Here is a 26,631-nt window from a genome sequence, read left to right as displayed (position 1 = left end):
TGCATTGCTGTATTATGCCTGTTGAGTTCACTAGTGAGCAACTAATGATTTTTGGCAGTAAAATATGATACAAGAACTGGTGCCAGTCTATACAAAACAAATTAAGTTTCTCTACGAAGCGTACATTTCAACTTTTTTTGGTGCATCAATGATATTTTTTTTTTTAAATGTTAATTCATATTTTATTTCTTATACAGATCCACCACTACCACTTTTGGAAAATAAACTTGTTCCAACATGCTATACGAGAGGATAGTAGGAATCAGGCTTACACCCAAATTGCAAAGTATAGAGGAGTCACATAATTGGTGTATTAGTTAGGGGCAGAGTGGGTCCTTCAATTGGGAAGAAGAGTTAGTTATTCTAGTTACACATCAGTCACACAAGCAGGAAAAGCAGACGGCAAAGTTCTTGCAAAGCTATGAGTCAATCACTGGTGAGATCTGACTACTTGATGCAGTTCATTCAAAAGGCAAACATAGGGTTATGGATTTTGGGGGGGGGGGGGGGGGGGGGGGGAGAATATAATGCTAGGCAAGCAATACACCCAGCTCTTGCTGCATACAGGACCATAACGTACAGGAGGTGAGAGTTGCCAAAGGAGCATGGCTATCATTTAGAACTTCACTCTTCTCATCGAGCGTTTTAACTGGAAAGTCAGCATTGTTCTGGATTGTTCATCTGAGCAAAAGACCAGACAGGTTCGCGCAAGCACTGTGTAAGTGGCACTGACAAGTATCTATTTTCACAGTGGGTTGGGTAGGGAAAGGGGATGAGGAGGAGAAAGTTACATGGCAAAGCTGATGTCTGTCATACTTTGTACGAAAGTTTTCTGCATCATGTCTCTTTCATATGAAACTAGATAGGCCAGAATATTGTAAATGTTAAATGGGCTTTAGTCAACCATATTCTGAGATCTTTTGTTCTTTCAGGGGAAAAGAAAATGCATGAATACTTGCAATATTTATGTTTCTATAGGTTAGCTATCTGAGACAGCTCATTTCCCATAGGGAAGACATTACATATACTCAAGTTAATTGCACCAGACATTCCCTCTTTGAAACATTAAACATATGTCAGACACATGGGGTTGTCTCAAGCCAAGTTATTTAATATAGAAGTCAGGTGTCACAAAGCAAAAAAAAAATCTACTAGAATAGCCAGAAATATGCTGTTCACACCATCAATCTGACTGGTAAAACTGATTAATATGACTGTCTTGTGGGAAATAGCTGCTTTGATCTGGCCTGATGTTCTAAGAAGTCTGCCCCCACTTCAAAGAAATCCAAGAATATATCTTCACAACTAGGACATACAGCTAGCTCTCAGTCACCTGTCAGTTTCTATAATGTGAAACAGGGAAGGGCTGCGTGGAGTTGAGTTGAAACGCCCATGTTACGTTCAAAGACTCAATTTAAAGATTTTGAAAAGGACACCAAGATTTGAGATTTTTTATTTTCAGGACAACTTAAGTATTGCATAAGTCAAGCACTGAATTGCTGTATTCTTTCTTCTGTGTAATTATAACTCATCAATTTTTATACTAGTTTTAGCTTGAATAATATGGTCTCAAATGTATTGCATTCTGCTTTAGAGAGAAATGGAGCATGTGTTGGGCAGTCCACTCAATCTCTGGCTCCAAAGATAATTAAAGGGTAATTATTAGTCTATGATCTAATACTGCCTTCATATGCATAAATTTGCAAATTCTGATCTTTGGACACACAAATCAGCTTAGGGATGCTGCCTTGTTACAATCTGTCACTCTCCTACTGTCCCAGTGTAACAAGATGCGTTAACTGTTGAGATATAGGAATGGAAGTATACAAGGTGAATCATTGAATGGTACAGCATAGAAGGTGGCCATTCGGCCCATCATGCCTGTGCTGGCTTTTTGGAAGAGCTATCCAAGTAGTCCCACACCCCTGCTCTTTCCCCATAGCCCTGCAAATTTTTCCACTTCAAGTTTTTATCCCATTCCCTTTTGAAAGTTATTATTGAATTTGCTTCCACCACCCTTTCAGGCAGTGCATTCCAAAACATCACAACTCGCTGCCTAAAAAGTTTTTTCCTCACGTCACCTCTGGTTCTTTTGCCAATTACCTTAAATTTATGTCTTCTGATTACTAACCCTTCTGCCACTGGAACAATTTCTCCTTATTTATTCTATCAAAACCCTTCATGATTTTTCAACACCTCTATCAAATCTCCCCATAACCTTCTCTGCTCTAAAGGAGAACAACCCCAGATTCTTTAGTCTCTCCGTGTAACTTAAGTCCCTCATCCCTGGTACCAGTCTAGTAAATTTCCTCTGCACTCTAAGGCCTTAACATCCTTCCTAAAGTGTGGTGCCCAGAATTGGACACAATATTCCAAATGGGGCTTAACCAGTGTTTTATAATGGTTTAGTGTAACTTCCTTGTTTTTGTACTCTATGCCTCTATTTATAAAACCAAGGATCACATATGCCTTTTTAATAGCCTTCTCTACTTGTCCTGCCACCTTCAAAGACTTTTGTACATGCACCCCCAGTTCTCCGTTCCTGCACCTCCTTTAAAATTGAATAATTTATTTTATATTGCCTCCCCTCATTCTTCCTACCAAAATGATTTCGTCTGCCATGCGTCTGCCCATTTCACCAGTCTGTCTATGGCCTCCTGAAGTCTGTTACTATCCTCCTCACTGTACTGTACTCACTACATTGTCAAGTTTTGTATCATCTGCAAACTTTGAAATTATGCCCTGTATACCCAAGTCCAGGTCATCAATATATATCAAAAAGAGCAGTGGTCCCAACGCCGACCCTTAGGGGACAACACTGCACACTTACCTCCAGTCTGAAAAAAACAACTGTTCACCACTACTCTCTGCTTTCTGTCCCGTAGCCAATGTCTATCCATACAGTCACTGCCCCTTTAATCCCACGGGTTTCAATTTTGCTAACAAATCTATTATGTGGCACTTAATCAAATGCCTTTTGAAAATCAACACATCAACCACACTACCCTCATCAACAACTCTTCGATGGACCAGAGGAAGCTGTGGAGAAGGATGCAGTTGTCAGCCACGTTGAAAGCCATAGAGGTTGAGGTGGGGTAACAATACACTCACATTGATACGGAATTTTACTGGTGACTTTTTCCCCTGGAAGGATTCAATGCGTTGAGTAGGAAAGAAGCCAGACTGAAGGCTTTTTATGGACTGATTATGATGGTTTTGAATAGGGACTGGAAGACACTACAAGGAGCAAGAGAAGTTGACGATGTCTGTGGCCACTAAGCCAAGGAGTGGTAACTGAGTGGTTAGGAGCTGAGTTGGGAGCGGTCTCCTGATCCCAAACTTGCCACAACAGTTAAGTGTCTTTGAAGAAAAGCCTAAACTCTTCCTCAACAGCCAATATTATTCTATCACCCCAGATATACGAGAAGGGAAAAACAGCTCCCCTGGCTGTATAACAAGTTTTCATTAAACAGTTGCGAAACAAAGCTCATTCGAATTATGTTTGGGCAGGCCACTTTCCTCTGCAAAACATTGATGTGCCAGCAAGCCAACAGACAGTGCACAGTGAATTTCTGTGCCTTTACGTTGTGCCTCTAGAGTATTGTATATCTGCTTAGAAACAGAAAACGATGGAAAACACTCAGGTCGGGTACCATCTGTGGAGAGAGAAACAAGGTGTATAGCACCTTGAAATTAAAACTAATTTTATCCTAGTATACTGATATCATAGCAATAGGTTATCTCCACAAAAAAAGTATTGCAAAAGCAAGTACAGCGTTAGGATGTATTGCTAGGACGATTAAATAAAAAATACTAATGGTCTTTGTACAAGGCCTTGGGTTAGGCCTCATTTAGAATACTATGCCCAGTCCTGCCCCCCATGGGAGGTGGCATACAAGCCTTAGAAAAGGTTCAGAGAAGGGCCACTAGATTGATACCTAGTTCAAAGGCCCTTAGTTACTATGATGGGCTTAGAAAGCTAGGACCTTTCACTCTAGAAAAGCATAGACTTTGAGGAGATGTGATAGAGATCTTTAAAATGATGAAATTATTACATTCAGGCCACATGGATAAGCTTTTGAATTAGATAGATCAGGGAGACTAGAGGACTCAAGTATAAATAATGCAAGCATAGAACTAGGTTAGATATCAGGAGGTACTTTTTACAGTTGCCAACCTATGGAACAAGTTGCAGTGAGTGCGGATTTGTTGCAAAATTAAGAAGAGCTTGACTATTTTCTGAGTGTGGCTGACGTAACTGTGTATAGAAGGTAAGTAGGTATTGGAGGAGATTCTCCCCCAGTCACTTATGGTCTCCTGAAATGTGTTTCATTGCCTTCAGGGCAGGAGAGGAATTTCCCAGAGTTTTATTTATAAAATCAGTCCTTTTTTTTTCTGGGTTCTTTTTGCCTCTCCTATGAGATTATGTGGTCGGGTTTGTTTGGGAGGGGGGGAGGGGGCAGGCATTCATGGCTTGCTTAATTGTACCATGACCATTTGGAACAGGCTGAATTGACCAGCTGGTCTTTTCCTGTCCTTCATTTTCATAAGCTTTGTATGAAATAAACTAAAACATTTTACATAGAACTACCACTTGAGAAGTTCACAAAAAATGTAAAATTGTTTGTGCAATTACAACGCAGTATGCCATTAACACCAAGTCACTAATTTGTTTATTGCCGGCAGGAGTATTCATATTGTGATCTAATCTTGGGGTGGGAAGAGAGAAGAAAGTTCTTTGTTTTGAGAACTGCACTTACATCTGCACTGCAGCACATGCTGGTCTTCTGTAAGGAAACCCACTAGGGGTGCCAGCAATGATTCCATACAAACTAATTAATTTATTTCAATATTAGTTTCTTTTGGTTCTATGCCTCTCCCATATCCTGTTATCCACTTAAGAACAGAAAGTCATTCTGGTCAAGGAAGCTTTTAAGTAAGTCAGCTAACAATTGAATTGTTAAAAATATTTTGTCTCCTTACCTTTAGCTCACAATCTTCATTCACTGCTAGATTGCTGGGTTTCAAATCCTACCACAAAACAAAAGAAAATAACTTTTTTTTTAAACATGATCTTGCTAGGCTGTTTTTTGTTACACTAAGTGGCTAAAATACATTCTGAACCATTCCATTAAACAAACTAAATGCCAAAGGTAAAGGCAAAGCTGACCTAAACAAGGGCCAAGGCAACATTCTGGCATTTTGGACAACATAGGCTTTATGATAAAAGGTTGCCTTCAAGCTTTGATTTAGTCGAAGTGCCTCTATCCCAGATTTCTATTTGGATTCACTGATCCCACATTTATATCATCAAAAGTTTTCAAAGCTTAACAGGATAGACTGAACTGGGCTCCTATTTGTTTAGATGCAATATGCCTTAATCTTTAAAATGTTGCAATCTTCCATATACTATGATAAAATTAGCATAACAAAAGAAAAATAATCACTGGAGATGCAGGGCCCTCAAGACATTTAGCAGCAAGTAGCTGTTTAGCTCATATTATACAATTCTCCAAGTGGCCCTACTCCTTGACCAAAGAGTACAATCAACTGAATTTTCTGATCTCCACTGCTTGAACCATTGACCCACAATGGAGTAATTTTGTTTGGAATTCAAACATTTTTAAATAAGCTCTCAAAATAGAAACTGTTACGAGGTTAATCAAACTGCTCTCAATTCCAGTTTCTTTCCCCAAAGTGTTTACTAGAATTAAAATGCGTCGACACATTTGTGTGTTTCTCCAGCCAGGAAGGCAATATTTGACTTTTGTGCAAGTACATCTCAATGCAAAATTGCTACTAAGTTATAATTATGGACTCCATCGCAGAGACCTAAAATCAAGATTATCTGTGGTATATACCCTTGTTCGCAGGTTTCTTACCCACATTAAAGACTCCATCTATATAAACTCTCCTATCCATACTCATGGACACCACCTCGATCTTGCCATCTCCCGTGGCCTTTCTTTCATCACCCATTTCCTTCCAACCCGCCCCTGCAAAATAAAAACCTCCCCCATGTCACTGCCAGCTGTCTAGCCTTTGACCTTCTATTTTCCAAAATACTTCTAACGCCATTGATTTGTTTAACCTTACCCTCACTTCCACTTCTGATGCCCTTGTCCAGAGTAAAAATCTTTACTCTCTCCCAACTCAGTATGACCCCCATTTTCACTCCCTCAAGTATAATGGGTGTAAACTTCATTTCTGACACACAACTAACTTAACCATCCATCACCAGATCTGGATGGACCCTTCAGGCCGTGCTTGCCTCTGCAAAAACCGCCCATGTCTCGAGACATCGTGGCAAGCAAAAGATAATACCTGGCTTTTTATCCACTATCAAATAGCTCCTTAAACCCCTCTCCTCTGTCCCCTCCATTTTGTCACTAACACCGAGACGATGGGCATGATTTTAACACGAAAGGGTGAAGAGAACAGGGTGGAAGATAATTGGCCACAAAATCTGGAAGTTGGCAACATCTGCGGTCGCAACCTTAATGAGGTCAATAAATTTTACTTCTGGGCTTCGCGCCCTGCAGCCAGCCTGATTGACAGGTTGGCTGGCCAGGGATCGGAGAAGAGGGAGGATTGGATTGTGGGCCGGGGAGGACATGGGGTGGGGGAGGGGGCTGATGCTGCGAAGAGTTCGGAGGCTGCTAAAAGAGGGAGAAGAGATCGGAGGTCAGGTGAAGAGTTGGTGGTGGGGTGAGAGAATCGGCCGATCGCTGGATCACGTCGCCCCCAGGTGAACTTGTTGGGCCTGGAAGAAGCACTCCTGCTCCTCTGGGCCCACAAGCACTGCAATAAAGGCACTCACTAAACGAGCTGCCAGAGGCAGTAGTAGAGGCAGGTACAATTTTGTCTTTTATAAAGCATTTGGACAGTTACATGGGTAGAAAGGATATTATTAAACTAGAAAGAGTGCAGAAAAGATTTACTAGGATGCTACCGGGACTTGATGGTTTGACTTATAGGGAGAGGTTGGATAGACTGAGACTTTTTTCCCTGGAGAGTAGGAGGTTTAGGGGTGATCTTATAGAAGTCTATAAAATAATGAGGGGCATAGATAAGATAGATCGTCAAAATCTTTTCCCAAAGGTAGGGGAGTCTATAACGAGGGGGCATAGATTTAAGGTGAGAGGGGAGAGATACAAAAAGGGTCCAGAGGGGCAATTTTTTCACTCAAAGGGTGGTGAGTGTCTGGAACGAGCTGCCAGAGGCAGTAGTAGAGGGGGGGTACAATTTTGTCTTTTAAAAAGCATTTGGACAGTTACATGAGTAAGATGGGTATAGAGGGATATGGGCCAAGTGCAGGCAACTGGGACTAGCTTAGTGGTATAAACTGGGCAACATGGACATGTTGGGCCGAAGGGCCTGTTTCCATGTTGTAAACTTCTATGATTCTACTTCACGGATCCAGCCCTTCCCGCCTGCTTTCACCAGACGTGAATTGGAAGCGATGGGAAAACCGAACAGGTAAGGTTATAGTTGTTTTACTTTTGTAATACACAAAAAAATCAAGTACCTCAACTATTTTAATGAGGCACTTTGCCCCTTTAGATATCGGCCCGCCAGCTTTAAGTGAGGGTGGGACTTCCAGGTGTCTGTTGCACGCTCTAAACATGTCAGAGTCAAACCCGGAAGCAAGCATGTGGGAGCCGTTCCAAAAATCCACCATTTTTACTGCCGACCCACTCTGAACTCACCCGTTCTTAGGGGTTAAAATTACCCATCTGCTCGGTTGACTCTGCTGGGGGTGCCCCATTCTCTTCCAACCCACACTTAAACTCGCTAAACTTAGTCTATTTATTTACGTCCCTACAAGGAAAGTGCGCGCACTCCACATTAAACAAACAGAAATCATACATATGGGTATAGATTTTTGAGCGGTTTAAATTGACAGGTTTTAATGTATGTTAGACACCTAACTGACCCAAAATTAAAAAGAGAGGAGATCCCAGAATACTCCACCTGGAGGAGGAGGCCATTAATTGTAATATCGTGCTTTTGAAAGTGGCCCTGGTTGGTCTTGTTTTCTGTGTCCAAACTTTTGAGCTTTGTAAGGTATATCTGCGGATGGGCAATTAATACGAACTTGCCAGTGACGCCCACATTCAGAGAATGAATTTTTTTTTAAAAATCAGTAAGGAGAAGAAAAACTAAGACGCTTCAGCTTTTCTTTCCTCTTTACCCACATAGCCTTGCTTCACAGATGTTAATGTGGACCACAAGAAAAAGGAATTGGGTGTCTGTCGAAACCAACTCGCCTTCCCGGTGTCTTGGACAATTTACACAATTATAAAAAAGTGGCCTTTCTTTTGTTTAATCAACAAACAAAATGGCATTACAGCCCTTCTACTCAAGGTCAGCTCGAGTCCCTCTGAAGTCTTTTCTCAACCTTCCAAAGAAGCATCACAACTAAACTGACAGAAGCAAAGCTGCACTCTAATGTTAAATTTGGTAAAAACTACAGGGCGCATGCAAATATTTGATACTATTGCTCAATATTTATCAGGTCTTAAATGAAATTAACTTCGAGACGACACCCACATGCACTGATAGCTATTTCATTGTGTCTTAAATGCTGTAAATGTTCAAGCACAAATGAATCTGCTACTTTTTTTTAAAAAATGCATCAATAGCTACTGTCCTTTCAATGCTTCTGTAGATAGTACTTAAGAGCAAAATTATACAGTCACGATTCAAAGAATACTTACTCTGTGTATGATTCCAGCTGAATGGATATACTGTCAAAAAAGAGTAAAATTAGCTACTGTTGCAGTTTTGAAATCAAACCATATTCTACAAATTAGATAAAAATATGTTGCAACTAGACATTATTTAAAATGAAGTCTTACAACTATGTAGAAGGCGGCATTCTATATATAGAAAAAGTGAGCAATCATTTGCTTTCACTTCTCACAAAGGACCTTATACTAATATGGGTCTTTAGGGTTGTGAAAGTTACTGAACTGAAAATTCTAAACCAAATTACTTGGCTTACTGTGGACACTAAGTACGGGTGTGATACAATCATTTGATCTGCTTTCGCACATACTACTCAAAGGCAATTCAGGATAGTTAACTAGACAAGGACTTGCATTAGTCTGAACAAGTTGATAGTCATTCACCACAACATTATTTTGCAAGATTTTGCCATATCAGAAGAGTCAAATCATCATTAGCAAATGGGTACACTACATCTGAACCATATATTCCCTAATTTAGGGTTGTGTTCAAGTAAGCCGGGCACCATAAAACAGATACTGGGAGCAACTGTGCCTTTTACAATAATATATTCTAGGATCTGAATCTATAATCCCCTTATTTTCAAGTTTTTTGATGAAATAGCAGAGGGTTGATGAAGGTAGTGCAGTTGTGTTGTGAATATGGACTTTCAAAAGGCGTTTGATAAAGTGCCGCATAACAGACTTGTTAGCAAAATTGAAGTCTGTGAGATTAAAGGGGCAATGGCAGCATGGATATGAAATTGGCTATGAAATAGAGAGTAGTGGTGAATGGCTGTTTTTCAGATTGGAGGGAAGTATACAGTGGTGTCCCCCAGGGCTCAGTATTAGGACCACTGCTCTGATATATTTTGATTATCTGCACTTGGGTATAGACAGCATAATTTCAAAGCTTGCAGATGGCACAAAACTTGGAAAAGTAGTGAACAGTGAGGATAATAGACTTCAGGAGGACAGAGACTGGTGAAATGGGCAGACACATGGCAAATGGAATTTCATGCAGAAGTATGAAGTGATGCATTTTGAGAGGAAGAATAAGACAATATAAACTAAATTATACAATTTTAAAGCGGGTGCAGGAGCAGAGACACCTGGGGGTTCACATACATAAATCTTTGCAAGTGGCAGGACAAGATGATAAGGCTGTTGCAGCCGCATACTAAATAGAGGCAGAGTGTACAAACTCAAGGACGTTATGCTAAACCTTTATAAATCATTGGTTAGGCCTCAGCTGGAGTAGTGTCCAATTCTGGGCACCACACTTTAGGAAGGATGTCAAAGCCTTAGAAAGAGGATTTACTAGAATTGTACCAGGGATGAAGGAGTTCAGTTATGTGGAGAGACTAGAGAAGCTGGAATTGTTCCAAAGAAGGTTAAGGGGAGATTTAAGAGAGCTGTTTAGAATTGAGGGGTTTTGACAGTAACTGGTTCCACTGGCAAGAGGGTCAGTAACCAGAGGCCACAGATTTAAGGTAACTGGCAAAAGACCTGGAGGGGAGATGAGAAGAATTTTTTTTTATGTAGCAAGTTTTGATCTGGATCCCTGAATGTAGTAGGCCAAGTAGATAAGGTGGTTAAGGAGGCATATGGGATATTTACCTTTATTAGCCGAGGCACAGAATATAAGAGCAGGGAGATTATGCTAGTACAATATAAAACACTAGTTAGGCCACAGCTTGAGTACTGCATACAGTTCTGGTCACCACATCACAGGAAGGATGTAATTGCACTAGAGGGGGTACAGAGAAGATTTGAGGATGTTGGCAGGACTGATTAATTTTAGCTATTTGGAAAGATTGGATAGGCTGGGGTTGTTCTCTTTGGAACAGAGGAGGCTGAGGGGTGATTTGATTGAGGTATACAAAATTATGAAGGGCCCAGATAGAGTGGAAAGGAAGGACTTATTTCCCTTAGCAGAGAGGTCAATAATCAGGGGGTATAGATTTAAAGTGATTGGTAGAAGGATTAGAGAGGAGCTGAGGAAAAATGTTTTCACCCAGAGGGTGGTGGGGGTCTGGAACTCACTGCCTGAAAGGGTGGCAGAGGCAGAAACCCTCAACTCATTTAAAAAGTACTTGGATGTGCACTTGAAGTGCCATAACCTACAAGGCTACAGACCAAGTGCTAGAAAGTGGGATTAGGCTGGGTGGCTCATTTTTGGCCGGTGCGGACACGATGGGCCGAATGGCCTCCTTCTGTGCCATAAATTTTCTATGATTCTATGGAATGCACTGCCTGAAAAGATGATGGACACAGATTCAATAGTAACTTTCAAAGGGAATTAGACACACACGCACACGAAAAGGGAAAAAATTGCAGGGCCATGAGGAAAGACCAGAGGAATGGAATTAATTGGATAGCTCTTTCAAAGAGCCGGCACAGGCACAATGGGCCAAATGGCCTCCTTTTATGTTGTATGATTCAATTACTAAAATCATACAAAAAGCAAGACTACTACTAAGAAATGAAAGTGAAATTCTTCCCGTCAATTTTACCAAGTCACCCATACCCCTGCAAGAGTCATTACTTCCAGAATTCTCACCTTAAGGCCCCGCAGTATCTGATAAATTAGGAACTGTACATGGTCATCTGTGAGCTTCTGACATTTAACTATATTGTTTAGGTCTGCTCCCATAAGGTGCGTCACCAAATACCTGTGTAGAAAACATCAAATTCAAAATAAGCTACAAGTGATCATAGTATCAGCAGCGATCATAGTATCATAAGGTTTAGAATAGCTATGGAAAAAGAGACGGACCACTCTAAAGTAAAAATACTCAATTGGAGGAGGCCAATTTCATGGGATCAGAACTGATCTGGCCCGGGTAAATTGGAATCAAAGATTGGCAAGCAAAACTGTAATTGAACAATGGGCAGCCTTTAAAGAGGAGATGGTTCGGATATAGAAAGCACATTCCCACGAGGCAGAAAAGTAGGGCAACTAAAGCCAGAGCTCCCTGGATGACAAAAGAGATAGTGAGTAAGATGAAATGGAAAAAGGGGGTATACAACAGATGTCAGGTTGATAACACAAGTGAGAACTAGGCAGAATATAGAAAATTCAGAGGGGAAGTGAAAAAGGAAATAAGAGGGGCAAAGATAGATTATAAGAATAGACTGGTGGTCAACATAAAAGGAAATCCAAGAGTCTTCTATATGCATGTAAACAGTAAACAGGTAGTAAGAGGAGGGGTAGGGCCGATTAGGGACCGAAAAGGAGATCTACTCATGGAAGCAGAGGGCATAGCCGAGGTACTAAATGAGTACTTTGCATCTGTCTTTACCAAGGAAGAAGATGCTGCCGGAGTCTCAGTAAAAGGAAGATATAGTTGAGATACTGGATGGGCTAAAAATTGATAAAATAGATGTATTAGTAAGGCTAGCTGTACTTGCAGTAGATAAGTCACCTGGTCCTGATGGGATGCATCCTAGGTTGCTGAGGGAAGTAAGGGTGGAAATTGCAGAGGTACTGGCCATAATCTTCCAAACATCCGTAGAAACGGGATTGGTGCCAGAGGACTGGAGAATTGCAAATGTTACACCCTTGTTCAAAAAAGGGTGTAAGGATAAACCCAGCAACTATAGGCCAGTCAGTTTAACCTCAGTGGTGGTGAAACTTTTAGAAACAATAATCTGGGACAGAATTGACAGTCACTTGGAGTGTGGATTGATTAGGGAAAGCCAGCACGGATGTGTTAAAGGCAAATAGTGTTTAACTAACTTGATAGTTTTTTTTGATGAGTTAACAGAGGATAGATGAGGGCAATGCAGTTGATGTGGTGTATATGGACTTTCAAAAAGGCTTTTGATGAAGTGCCGCATGGTAGGTTTTTCATCAAGATTGTGGCCCATGGAACAAAGGGAGCAGTAGCAACAAGAACACAGAATTGGCTAAGTGACAGGAAACAGACAGTAATGGTGAACAGTTGTTTTTCGGACTGGAGGGAGGAGTACAGTGGTGCTCCCCAGGGGTTGGTGCTGGGATCACTGCTTTTGTTGATTGATATTAATGACTTGGACTTGGGTGTACAGGGCACAATTTTAAAATTTGCAGATGTCACAAAATTTGGACGGGTAGTAAACAGTGAGAAGGATAGTGATAGACTTAAAGAGGATATAGACAGGCTGGTGGCATGGGCAGACACGTGGCAGATGAAATCTAACAGAAAAATGTGAAGTGATACATTTCGGTAGGAAGAACAAGTGGCAATATAAACTAAGGGGCACAACTCAAAGGGGTATAGGAACAGAGAGATCTGGGGGCACAAATCGTTGAAGGTGGCAGGTTGAGAAAACGGTTTAAAAAAAGCATACGGGATCCTGGGCTTTATAAATAGAGGCATAGAGTACAAAAGTATGGAAGTCATGATGAACCTTTATAAAACACTGGTTCAGCCACAACTGGAGTATTGTGTCCAGTTCTGGGCACCGCACTTTAGGAAAGATGTGAAGTCCTTGGAGAGGGTGCAGGAGAGATTTACTAGAATAATTCCAGGGATGAGGGGCTTTAGTTACGTAGGTAGACTGGAGAAGCTGGGGTTATTCTCCTTGGAAAAGAGATGGTTGCAAGGAGATTTGATAGAGGTATTCAAAAATCATGAAGGGTCTAGACAGTAGAGAGAAAGAAACTGTTCTCATTGGCAGTAGGGTCAAGAACCAAAGGACATAGGTTTAAGGTGATTGGCAAAAGAACCAAAGGGGACAGAACATAATACGATAGACTTCATTAAGTTTGAAAGTGATGTAGTTCAATCTGAAACTAGGGTCTTAAATCTAAACAAAGGAAACTATAAAAGTATGAGGCGCAAGTTGGCTGTGGTTGATTGGGAAACTACATTAAAAAGGTATGACTGTATTCAGACAATGGCTAGCATTTAAAGAATAGACAATTTGCAACAAATAGATATTCCTTTAAGGCACAAAAAACCAACAGGAAAAGTGATCCAACCGTGGCTAACAAGAGAAATTAAATATAGTATTAAATCAAAGGAAGAGGAATATAAAGTTGCTAGAAAAAGTTGTAAGCCTGAGGATCGGGAGCATTTTAGAATTCAGCAAAGGTAGACCAAGAAATCGATGAAGGGGAAATAGAATATGAGACTAAACTAGCAAGAAACATAAAACACCATGTATTGTTCTATATGTATAAATGTAAACACCATGTATTGTTCTATATGTATAAATGCGTAGGCTTCGAGGAGCTCCTGAACATTTACCTGACAAAGGAGGAAGCCTCCGAAAGCTTGTAGATTTCAAATAAAAATTGTTGGACTATAACTTGGTGTTGTAAAATTGTTTACAATTGTCAACCCCAGTCCATCACCGGCATCTCCACATCAAGAAACATAAAAACAGACTGCAAAAGCTTCTATAGGAATGTAAAAAGGAAAAGACTGGCGAAGGCAAATGTGGGTCCCTTATAGACAGAGACGGGAAAATTTATAATGGGGAATAAGGAAATGGCAGAGAAATTAAACAAATACTTTGCGTGTGTCTTCATGGAAGACAATACAAAAAACCTCCCAGAAATACTAGAGAACCAAGGGTCTGGAGAAAGAGGAACTGAAGGAAATTAGTATTAGTAAAAAAAAAGTACTAAGAGAAATTAATGGGACTGAAAGTCCATAAATCCCAAGGACCTGATGATCTACATCCCAGGGTTTTGAAAGAGGTGGTTATAGAGATAGTGGATGCATTGGTTGTCATCTTCCAAAATTCTATAGATTCTGGAAAGGTTCCTGCAGATTGGAGCGGCAAATGTAACCCCACTATTTAAGAAAGGAGGGAGAGAGAAAACAAGGAACTACAGACCTGTTAGCCTGACATCAGTAGTAGGGAAAATGCTAGAATCTATTATAAAGGATGTGATAACAGGACACTTAGAAAATAATAATAGGATTTGGCAGTCAACAGGGATTTATGAAAGGGAAACCATGTTTGACAAACCTATTGGAGTTCTTTGAGGATGCAACTAGTAGAATAGATAAGGGGGAAACCAGTGGATGCGGTGTATTGGGATTTTCAGAAGGCTTCCGATAAGGACCCACACAGGTTAGTGAACAAAGTTAGAACACATGGAATTGGGGGTAATATACTGGCATAGATTGAGATTTGTTTAACAGACAGAAAACAGAGAGTGGGAATAAACGGGTCTTTTTCAGGTTGGCAGACTGTGACTAGTGGAGTACTGCAGGGATCGGTGCTTGGGCCCCAGCTATTCACAATCTATATCAATGATTTGGATGAGGGGACCAAATGTAATATTTCCAAGTTTGCTGATGACACAAAACTAGGTGGGAATGTGAGTTGTGGGGAGGATGCAAAGAGGCTTCATGGGGACATAGATAGGCTAAGTGAGTGGGCAAGAACATGGCAGATGGAATATAATGTGGAAAAATGTGAAGTTATCACCTTTGGTAGGAAAAACAAATGCAGAGTATTTTTTTTTAAATAGTAAGAGATTGGGAAATGTTGATGTTCAAAGGGACCTGGGTGTCCTTGTACATGAGTCACTAAAAGCTAACACGCAGGTGCAGCAAGCAATTAGGAAGGCAAATGGTATGTTGGCCATTACAAGAGGATTTGAGTACAGGAGTAAAGATGTTTTACTGCAATCATATAGGGACTTGGTGAGGCCGCACCTGGAGTATTGTGTACAATTTTGGTCTCCTTACCTAAGAAAGCATATACTTGCCATAAAGGGAGTGCAACGAAGGTTCACAAGACTGATTCCTGGGATGGCAGGATTGTCGTATGAGGAGAGATTGAGTAGACTAGGCCTGTATTCTCTAGAGTTTCGAAGAATGAGAGGTGATCTCATTGAAACATACAAAATTCTTACAGGGCTCAACAGGGTAAATGCAAGGTGGATGTTTCCCCTGGCTGGAGAGTCTAGAACCAGGGGTTGGAGTCTCAGAATAAGGGGTAGGCCATTTAGGACTGAGATGAGGAGAAATTTCTTCACTCAGAGGGTGGTGAATCTTTGGAATTCTCTACCCCAGAAGGCTGTGGAGGTTCAGTCATTGAGTACATTCAAAACAGAGATCGATAGATTTCTAGATATTAAAGGCATCAAGGGATATGGGGATAGTGCAGGAAAATGCCGTTGAGGTAGGTCAGCCATGATCTTGTTCAATGCGGGAGCAGGCTCGAGAGGCCGGATGGCCTGCTCCTGTTTATGTTCTTACGTCATGAGGAAAAACTTTTTTTTTTTTTTTTTTTAAAAGTGAGTGGTTAGGATCTGGAATGCACTGAAATTACACACTTGCTGTTTTCAGACCATCAAATCTATTCCGAGACTTCACATCACCTCTCTTGGAAATAGCGGATTCTATTCCCATTGGGGCTAGATAGGAACAGACCATCAGAAGTTAGATCTGCAAAGAAGCAGATCAATAAAAGGGTATGAGAACAAATGGGAGTGTGGCATTAGACTAGTGGGATGTACAGCAGAATTGATGGGCCAAATGGCCTGTTTCTACACTCCAACATTCTAGGATTCTAAGTTTTAGAGCTGATTAGCACAGTTCCAGTCATAAATCTTTACTTCTGCAGTAGCAATCATGAAATATAATCAAGAAAAATGGTGGGCATTGGGGAATAAGATGAGACAAACACATTGTTGTACTGTACTACATTTTGTAACGTCATACCTGCACGAGATCTAGCTTTACAGAACATTTGAAGGGGTAAACGAATAAGGGTGCACCTGAAACCAGTTAGCCACTCATTTCTTCAGTTAGAAACAGAGTGTGGCCAGTTGACCAAGACAAATAACAGTGTAGTTTATTTAGTAAAAGAGACACCATGATTATCCCTCATAACCTCTACCTGTAGCAGAGTGAGGGGGCCAATTCAGGATTCCCCCACTATATATCTCACCCGATCCAGGTAGATGAGTGGCAACAGAACTGTGGCTATAGGGCATGTTTCTGCACATATTCTAGTTCTGCTGCACTCTTCAGTCCTTCTGGTCAGAAGGCCACTTAAGCGATGAAAGATCAAACTTATCTCCGGACCCAAGCCCATGCATTCTTGGTCTACTGCCAGCATGGCAAGGAATCCCGACTAATTGCAAACTTACACAGATCTTGCTCCTAGCAGCAAGATGCATTCTCCTGTTGTGGCGCAATCAAATACCCCCTACAAGAAACATGTGGTTTCAGCACATGGGGGGCATCTGGCAGTTAAGAGTGAGTAATGTATGGACTGTGCATGGAGTTGGAGAAACACCAAGCAATAGGGCAATCCTTCCTGAAAACCAGTCACTCATCCACTCCAAGGGCTACCTGCAGGTACAGTCCTCAATGCCAAGAAATATTACTGCTGTAACTTATTGCAGCATCTCATCCTCCCCCCAAAATCTCCCACCACGCTGACCAGGGATGGCCTCAGCCCTGTCACCAATCACCCTAATGTATAGGGTTCTGTAGTTATGTAGGACACATACTGCATTTACCTACAAGTACTGTGAAATGCCTACTACTTTAGTAAACTGTCTTGAGAATATGTAATCTTATATAAAATAAAATTACAAAAATAAAAAAGGGCAATATTTTTCAGGTAACTTAACTAGCTCATTAGAAAACACCATAGTTGAGATTTTCAGCTGTTTTTTTCCAATATTTTAGATTGTACCCATGCCCTATAAGCACTTTATAACATTTTAAAAATTGAAGCCCAACACTTTGTAATCCCCAATACAAGGTATTGCTAGTTCTTCCTAACTAGGTAAACATTAAGGCATTCATTTAGAGTGTAGGGGCCACTTTACAACAAACATACTGGATTACAAAGCACATTTTCAGAATTGATTTTTTTTTGTCAAAAGTAACTTTTTTTTAAAATGAAAGTTTGTAATTTATCAAATAAAATGTAATTAAGTGGGAATTGTGGGGAACTGGGAGGTACAGAAAGAACATTGTTCTTTCACTTCCGATACCTTAAATCCAGCCTAGGGTAACAGGAAGGAAATCTATAGCTGCAAAAGTTATAGGTTTAATTAATTTTGCAATTTCAACACAGTTCCTAGTTGGTGCAAGATCACACTACATAACTGCCCATAATTCTGCACTAAATTATTAGTCTTAGTCTTACTCAAGATATATATTGTGGAAAGATGTTGAGGATGACTATTAAGGAAATGAAAATTACACACTGGTGCATTCAGTTTATGGCAAAGTATTGGAATATTTACCCCATATATGACTTGTGCATTCACTAACAGATCATTTCTATATATGGGCCAAGTGCAGGCAATTGGGACTAGCTTAGTGGTATAAACTGGGCGACATGGACATGTTGGGCCGAAGGGCCTGTTTCCATGTTGTAACTTCTATGATTCTATGATTTGATGCTTAACACCTGGTGTTAAGAATTGGCACGTTCCATTCCTGAGTACCAATCTACTTCACTTCGATATACAATTTATTTGTTTCTTTTTTGAAGAACAAGCTTCATCAAGGATGATAGGAACTTGTAAAAAAAATGGATTAATGGGGGGCGGGGGCATAGGGAAACCAACTTAAGAGAATGCCAGCTCTGCTTATGGATGCATCCCACATATTTCTCCTCTGCCAGTTTTAACTAAAGGGCTTCTCTGTGGCATTCTAAAAAAATTATTTGATGGATGAAGAGAAAAAAATTCCTGAAACAGATAACCCCACTGATTATTGCTTTTCATATCAAACTGCTGGAGAGCACGATTAAGGGGTTTTAACTTTGGGAATGGAGACTTTTCCTGTCCTGTACTTTCCTATGTTCCATTTGTTTTGCTCTGCCTCCTTTAGCAGATTTCCAGTAATTGCTTAAAATGCAAATTATGTATTTATTCTTCCTCTTACCTCCCCACAACCTTTCTCCTTATTTCCCCACAGTTAGTTACATGATTATAAAATATATTGTTTACTCTCCTTACTTTCCACAGTGGATTTGTAGTTTTTGAAGAGCACTGTCTCTTCCCTCCCCCTCCACAAGTGTTGAGTCTGCAATGGCCAACACCTGAACAAGTGATCATTCGTCATGATCTGGGCCTGGCTGAGTGGCTGAATCATCCATGGTCATCTTCAAAATGCCTTGACTGCTTGTCAGAAGATAGTATTAACTACAAACTTATGCACAATGCATTTTGTAAGGAGGAGAGTCTGTGTTACAGTTGGCCTTTCCAACACCATTCTCCTTTACAATGCCTCCACATCTGGTGATTCAGAATAGTCAGCTTACTGTACCTCGGAACAGATCTAATAATGTGGGCAAAATCATTGTAACATTTTTCTTGATACTGTCATTTAATTTAACTTTTTATATCAATATTTAAGAGTTAAATAACTAGAATTGGTACAACAAATGTGTTGGACAAGCACTTTAGTGGTTAACAGAGGTAAAAGAACACAGCATACATGGCTGCAAAATGCCTTTATTTCAGATAAAATCAAAGGGAAACTTAGTAATGTTTGCCACAATTTTGTAGTGTTCATTTGTTAAATGATTACTCACAGCTATTTCCACACAGGAAACAGCTTCATCCTTGGTAATGATTAGGACCCAAAAAATATAAATATATATGTGGAAGGGGTGGCTATTTTCTTTAGGTCAGTGAAGTACTTTTTTTGGCTGGGGGGAGATGAAATGGAAAACAGCAGTGAAGTACAAAGTCCTGACCTAGCAAAAAAAAAATCTGCACTCAGAAAAACAGCACAAATTTATAAAGTATTTATAAATTTATAAAGTAGCATACTTACACATCTGTAAATTCTTCCAAAGTTGTTGCTGGTGTGAAAACGTCCAACAGGCCAATCACCTATGAAAACAAAAACCAGGTAAAGGGAGAACATTCAAGATGCAGATGTTTTATTTAAGATGCATAACTTCAATGTTATAGTGTTCTAAAACTCTTATGTAATTTCAGGTGGGATATATTTAAAATGTTACTTTGCTGGAATCTCAATCAAATTTATTCTGCTGGTAATTCAGGCGCTGCAGACATCTTTTTGGCAAAATCTACCGCAGATTACAAACTTAGGGAAGTGTATATAAACTGATCATCAATGATGTGAAGCAGATGCAGAGTTAATAATGTGGGACTAGTCCCTCTGCTGAACATGAATCCAGCTCTCCCTTAAAACCCATGGCTGGCAGGATCCATGGGTCAACTTTGCAAATTAAAATTTTGCACATGTTTGTTTCCCCCACCCCGAACACACAAATCTGTGCTTTTCTTGGACAGTTAAGAGTAACATATTTTAATGGAGTACTCAGCAACTTAAAAATCACTTGCAATAAAATTACCCAAATTCTGGGTGGGTTTTACAATTAGGAAATGCCAGAATTCCTTAAAATCGAGCCTAGCTGAATAAATGAGGAAAGTCAGCATATATGGAAGCAAAAATCCTGTATAGAAAGTCACCACATTTGACAAAATGCCCAAGCAAACTGATCTATATGCAAATAGCAGCCAACATTTTTTTGATTCTTAAGTTTGTGGATCAAGGATTTCCAAACTAGCACAAAGTACAAATGTTAGGAAGTATAATGAACTGTAAAGTAAGCCTAAAACAGTCACTGCTGCACTGATTCACTTGCTAAGACAGAATAAAATAGGATTTCAGCTTTTTTGAAAAACCACAATGTTCTTAGTCTACAGGAAGACATTGGGAGTCACTCACAGTCCAAATGTAGAGAGAGACTTTTATTTTAAAAAATTATCTAAAATTTTTTTTTAAAAACATTTTTTTGTTAATTATCTATATCAGTAGAGCCGATGCCATTTGTGTTTATATGTATTACACTAGCAGCTCAATGAGAGCGCGCGAGCGAGAGAGAAAAAAACCAAGAGAGTTGGGAGCATTGTGTTGGATATATTTTAGGCAATGTGAGAATTTGAGAGTGTGGTTTAATAGTTGTAGAGAAAGGGGTTTCTGGGGACTAGGGGGGTCGTGCAGTGAACTCTAAAACATGCAAGTGGTGGGAAGAGCGTCTTGAGGTTTGAGAACAGAGCCAGTTGTACATGGGGACGTAGTAGTGGTGAGGGGGGATTACACGGTCTGGCAGTGGTAGAAGTGTAGTGTCAGGATGTGGGAGAAGTGGGAGTGGGATTTAAGAATAGCAAAGGTTTCACAATGTGGGAGAACTGGAGTAGGGTTATGGGATGTGAGTATTGGGGTGCGTGTGCGCCTGTTGGTAGAGAACAGTCCCTAGAATAAGAGATGTGGGATGGCAGTCCCAGGACGTCAGACTCGTGGGATGCTGCAGTAACTGGAAGAGGGGTTTTGACAGAGTAGATAGGGAGAAACTGTTTCAACTAGCAGGAGGACCGGGAACCAGAGGACACGATTTAAGATAATTAGCAAAAGAACCAGAGGAGAGATGAGGAGAATTTTTTTTAAAAATCACAGCGAGTTATGATCTGGAATGCACTGCCTGAAAGGGTGGAAGCAGATTCAATAGTAACTTTGAAAAGGGAATTGGATATATACTTGAACAGGAAAATATTTGTAGGGCTATGGGGAAATAGCAAGGGAGTGGGACTAATTGGATAGCTCTTGCAAAGAGCCAGCACAGTCATGATGGGCTGAATGGCCGCCTTCTGTGCAGCAGGATTCAATAAGTCTGGAGAAAATTTAATGAACTGTATTGAGATAATAGGTGTTCCTAAAATGCTATCACCAAAACATTTCCCTGCTCTAGTCACAACTTGGGTTTAGTGAGGGCAAGGAAACTGAGATACACACACAGCTTCGTGTCTTTTAATAGTTATACCGTTAAAAATTTAGAAATTCGCTACTCTAGCCTAGCTATATTAAATTCACCTAATACCTATTTTAATTTACATTTCAATATTGCCATGAGAACATTAAGCTAATCGGACAGAAAGACCTACTTTAAAAAGTCTGCAAATTTCCATATGTAGCAGTATAGCATCTTATTCCAACATTTATAAAAACAATAGTGTTTACAATGTTATTTTAGCAATGAAGTTGCCATGCCGCATTGTCGAATGTAACAGCTTTGAACATTTGCAAAAATATAATCGGCTTCATTATTCTAATAGTTGTTTTGGAATGCCAGAATATAATTTGATACATTACTCTCACACAATCCATATGAAGTACTTACATTTTCATGTTTCATATGTTTCAATAATCGCAGCTCTCTGTATGTTCGTTTTGCATGAATGATAGATTGAAATGGTCTGGAAAGTTTTTTCACTGCCACTCGAACACCCGTTTTTGTGTCAAAAGCAGAGCTACAAAAATATAATTAAACCTCATTAATGTTCATCTATTGCTGCCATCAATAAATTACATTGCATTATGAACTCAAAAATCAAAAAGATTAAGCCATTGAATATTTAACCATTAAGACTTTCCCAAGTAGTGTTCCACATTCAGCTAGCATTAACTTTCTCATGATCGAACTAGTTATCTTTTTTCCAAAAAAATTCATCCTCCCCAACATCAACACTCAATTTTGAAAAAAATCATTCAGGATGAAAAATAGAAATACTGATTATATTGTATGAAAAATTTTAAAATGCCAAGTACATGGCAACAGTCGCGGCCTAACCCTAGTTTTAATAACTAACCAACTGCACAATCTGTTAAACGGAAGATCCACCCCACATTCATTCTTACCCAATCTGAGCTCAACCGTGCAATATCCCTTGCTATAATTGCAACAGCTCACGTCCAATCTTGGATTGGATGTTTACCATTAGTGCTTGACCGCGCTACACTAGTAAAGCTTGGTTTCAGCAATATAAGAAAATAGCACATTATACACACCTAATGCATCACAGACCACTGTCAAGGCAATAGGAAGGGAAAATTACCCACATGTACAAATATGCAGATTGCTCTTGCACTCAGATCCTAAATCAGATTGATTAGCCTATTTAAATGCAGATAGCCACATTGATATAAATAAGAGGTTTCCTGCAACTCAAGAGGAGCTTTCAGTTGCTATTACTGAGTTAACAACCAGTTTGTCTGAAAATACGTCTGCAGACAAAAATATTTTCCTTCTTAGTGTAATATCTCTACTGCCTTCAACTGAATTTGAGTAAGTGTTGTCCATTAGATTGGCAAATCATCTGTAGTCTTCAGTGCTATTTAATAAGCATTTTAAGTATTTGATTTGGCCCTGAAAAGCCAATTATTGAGATGTTCAAGAACAGATGGCTTTGACACGCAATAGGTTAAAAGTTGCAGCTTGTGTCAGTTCAGCAGTCCTGTCATGGTCTCAGCTCGGCATCATGAAATAAGCACACAAAAACGCATTGAACCAGCAGCAAGCATTTAGCAGACGAGGACAAAAGCATGTTACTCAAGTGGCAGATCACATCACTCATGAAAATTTGAACCTATGCTTCTATATTTATTATTCGAGTGCATTGTTATTGGCACTTAAAGTAAGAATGCCTCTAAAGGAAAATTACAATTACATTATACAGAGAACACTCCTGTATCTAATTATTGGTACTGCTCTATCATTTATAGTTTAAAAAAAGTTAACTTTTGTTTTTTAAACAGCCACAGTGTTGTACAGAATAGTAGTCTATCACAAGAGGCCATTTCCATGGCAGTTAAATACATGAGGAAACAAATCAGTGGTACCTGTACTGGAAATACTGTACTAAAATTTGACAGTTTCTTGCTTTAGAGTAATTAAATAAATTCAGTTTGTGTATTGACTCTATAAATACAGTTTTACATGCACAGAACTCCTAGACTTCCATATTAATTTCTTCATCCAGTAAGCAGTGACATTATCCCTGGTGATGGAGAAATACTAAAACTCTTCAAAACCATTAACAGCTACTACCAAATAAGTAGGAACCATTTATTCTGAATTTGTTTCACCAAGTAGTAGGATTAGAAAGTCATGTCTGCAACAGATTTTTTAAAAATTGCTTTACAAACAAGAACTTTTCTCCGCTGTATGTCCCCTTAGCCAAATTGAAAGAATTTTTTTTGATTACCATGGATATATTAAGTACAAATGTATGTTATGCAATGAATAATTAAATACTTGCTACTAAATTATTAGTAATGTGGCCTTGACAACAGCTACATATTTGAAGCAGAGTATCAAATTGTTCATTTGAATTTTTACTTGAAATACAGTTTGAGCTTCTATTATGACCAATTCAACATCAACACTCTCCAATGGTACACAAACAATCCACTTGCCAAGCCAGTAAAATTTTTGTTGGTAGATTTATTGGTGGTTTCACTGAAATGCGGTGTATCAAGAAACAGGATATTCACCTCTCTGTCAGAAGAGTGTGTTCAAGCCCCACTCTGGGGCCTGAACACATAATCTAGGCTGTCATTTCAGTGCAATACTGAGGGAATGATGTACTTCTTGTTGATGAGCCGTTAAACCAAAGGTATCTTCTGCCTGTTCAGATCAAGTAAAAGTCCCCAAGACACTATTTAAAGCAGGGAATTTCCCAGTCCCCTAGCCAACGTTCTACCTTCAACCAATACCACCTAAACAGATTAACTAGTCATTTATTTGTTGTTCATGAGTCCTGGCTACAAAACAGTGACCACACTTCAAAAGTAATTAATTTAAAGTGCTTACAGGATGTCAACAGCATTATACAAACTGAAAGTTTTTTCTTTGGATCATTTAGGTTTAGTCAATCGGACGATAAATTGGTAATTTAACAGACAGAGCATCACTTTTGCCAAACATTAAGTTTTGCCCTATTGACATGTTATGCATTAACAGCCAGATGCGCAACATCCACAAGGCCACACTTTCAGGTGTGACACCTGATAGGTATATGATGAACACTTGCTAGGCGAGAATCTACAGATACATTTGTTGCCATAAACAAAATCTGTATTCCAAAGTCATTTTGTTGAAAATAATTCTTATAAATTACCTACATCAGGAATCGAGTACAATTTTAGCTCCTATGGAGTGTTACATGTTAGAGTTTAGGAATCTTCAGGGACTGGGAAGTGTTTAAGTACCAACTCAATAATGTCCAAAATATTAACTAAATTTAGGCATGCAATAGTTTATACTTGCTATTGCTTATCATGTAGTTTATTTTATATCCTATAGTAAAGCAGTAACTGGCCTCCAAGCTTCCAAAGGGGTAAGTAATTTCCATTTTAATCAACTGGTAATATTATTTGGATCTAAATAATACACTGGCATTAATTCTTTTATTTCTTTCTCTTCCGTCTGGCCCTCTTTTTTAAAAAAACCTGAAAAATAGCATTGATGTTTGTGAACAACTATTTCAAATTTAAACACTAAATTTGGCAGCTTAACCATATTTAGCATTATTCAGAGCTCCATGTATCGGACTCAGCTTAACAGCAGAGACAAATTATGTGGGTCCTGGTAGGCTGCCAGGAAATCAAAAGTTTAAATGCTTTAGATTTTTGAGATTCCTTTTATAACATCTCTCTAAGTTCTCTCTTTTTCTGTGGTATCTACATTTGTAAGACAGTAATTCTGCTTATTCATTAAAATGTATTTCTTTCAAATTTAAGATTTTAGCAAATAAATATAGTTTTTTAAACTGCAGTTATTTTTTTTTGGGGGGGGGGGGGGGGGGAGGAGAAAGAGAGATGCAATCTGTGATGCTTAACTAAAATAAAAGGATTCTGTATCTCAAGATATTTAAATCAAGACTGCTCATACGAAGCCATAATAATACTTTAAAAGTCAGTGTTGCAGTGTTAAAAGTCAGTATTGGATTGATCATTACAGCCTCTTCCCAAACCATCAGAAACAATGGAACTAGTGTGCAAAAGTAAGGTTTTATCTCAACAGGGCAGGGTACAGTAGTGTGGTGGTTATGTTAATAGACTAATAATCCAGAGCACACGAGTTCAAACCTCCACCATGGCAGTTTGAGAATTTGAATTCAGTTTTGAAAACATCAGATTGTTGTAAAACACCCAACTAACATCCTTTAAGGAAACCGGCTATCCTTATCTGGTCTGGCCTATACGTAATTCCAGTTCCAAAATGGTCGACTCTTAACTGCCCTAGTTGTATCAAACCATCAGTGGTTCAAGAAGGCCCATCACCACCTTCTCATGGCAACTAGGGATGGGCAACAAATGTCAGCCTTGCCAGCGACACCCACATGCCGAGTATTAATAATAATGTATCTGCAGTCACACAGTTTAGAAAGAATTTTAGGTGTTGGCAACCTAGCTAGGTTTGCCGCAGATCAGTATTGCATGCTAGAGCAGGGAATGCTGATTTACTGAAAAACAATTTTTACCATACTATAAACAAAGTGAAAATAAACAGGATATCCAGCTTGCATTTGCACGATGTCATTTTAAATAGTATGTGTTTTTTTTTAAAAAGTAACAACCAAACCAATTAGTAATATAAGAATATGTACTTGAACGGATTTGAACTTGCTTATTGTTATGGAAGAGGACATATCATATTGTATATTCTACACATTAGAAACAAAATGAAGCTTGCACAATGTTCCAAAGTTATAAATGGATCAGTAAAATATTTCTATCCTTGGACTGGATCTGCAGCATACATCACACAATATAATACAAATATACACTTCTCAACATTTCAGGACACTGAAGATGTTGAAATTTGCAATTTTAAATGCAAAAATCGAATTCATTTTTTTAAAAAACAGGTGCAAAGACATAACCCATAACAAAAACCACCGTTAACAAATGAGCATGTATCAAACATTAGTGTGGTAAATAAAAATCCAACACATGTTTTCAAAAAGAAATGGTGCTATTCATGAATTCTATTGACCAATGGCAGCACCACATTCAGGTCAAAAATACTGCTATCGCTCAAAATAGGTATGTTAAGAAAATATGCACATCTGGAATGTGTTTTCCAATCTGATGAAATTTACAGA

At 39.2% G+C, this 26,631-nt stretch overlaps 1 protein-coding gene across 2 annotated transcripts in view; it reads right to left on the bottom strand.

Annotated features, from left to right (window-relative positions):
• The window catches only part of LOC137344463 (mitogen-activated protein kinase 14), a 63,356-nt gene that overhangs the window by 20,946 nt on the left and 15,779 nt on the right, over positions 1–26,631 (bottom strand). For both annotated transcript variants that reach the window (XM_068007444.1, XM_068007443.1), the window contains exons 2-6: positions 21,864–21,993; positions 19,490–19,548; positions 11,293–11,404; positions 8,721–8,750; positions 4,984–5,031 (exon numbers count right to left, since the gene is read on the bottom strand). In XM_068007444.1, the coding sequence (XP_067863545.1) occupies positions 4,984–5,031; positions 8,721–8,750; positions 11,293–11,404; positions 19,490–19,548; positions 21,864–21,993 (379 nt within the window). The remainder of the gene's footprint in view (positions 1–4,983; positions 5,032–8,720; positions 8,751–11,292; positions 11,405–19,489; positions 19,549–21,863; positions 21,994–26,631) is intronic.

This window comes from Heptranchias perlo, chromosome 27 (assembly GCF_035084215.1).
Source record: "Heptranchias perlo isolate sHepPer1 chromosome 27, sHepPer1.hap1, whole genome shotgun sequence".
Taxonomy (NCBI): domain Eukaryota; kingdom Metazoa; phylum Chordata; class Chondrichthyes; order Hexanchiformes; family Hexanchidae; genus Heptranchias; species Heptranchias perlo.
The sequence above is the reverse complement of the archived record's forward strand: the minus strand, read 5'-3'. Positions and strand labels throughout refer to the sequence as shown.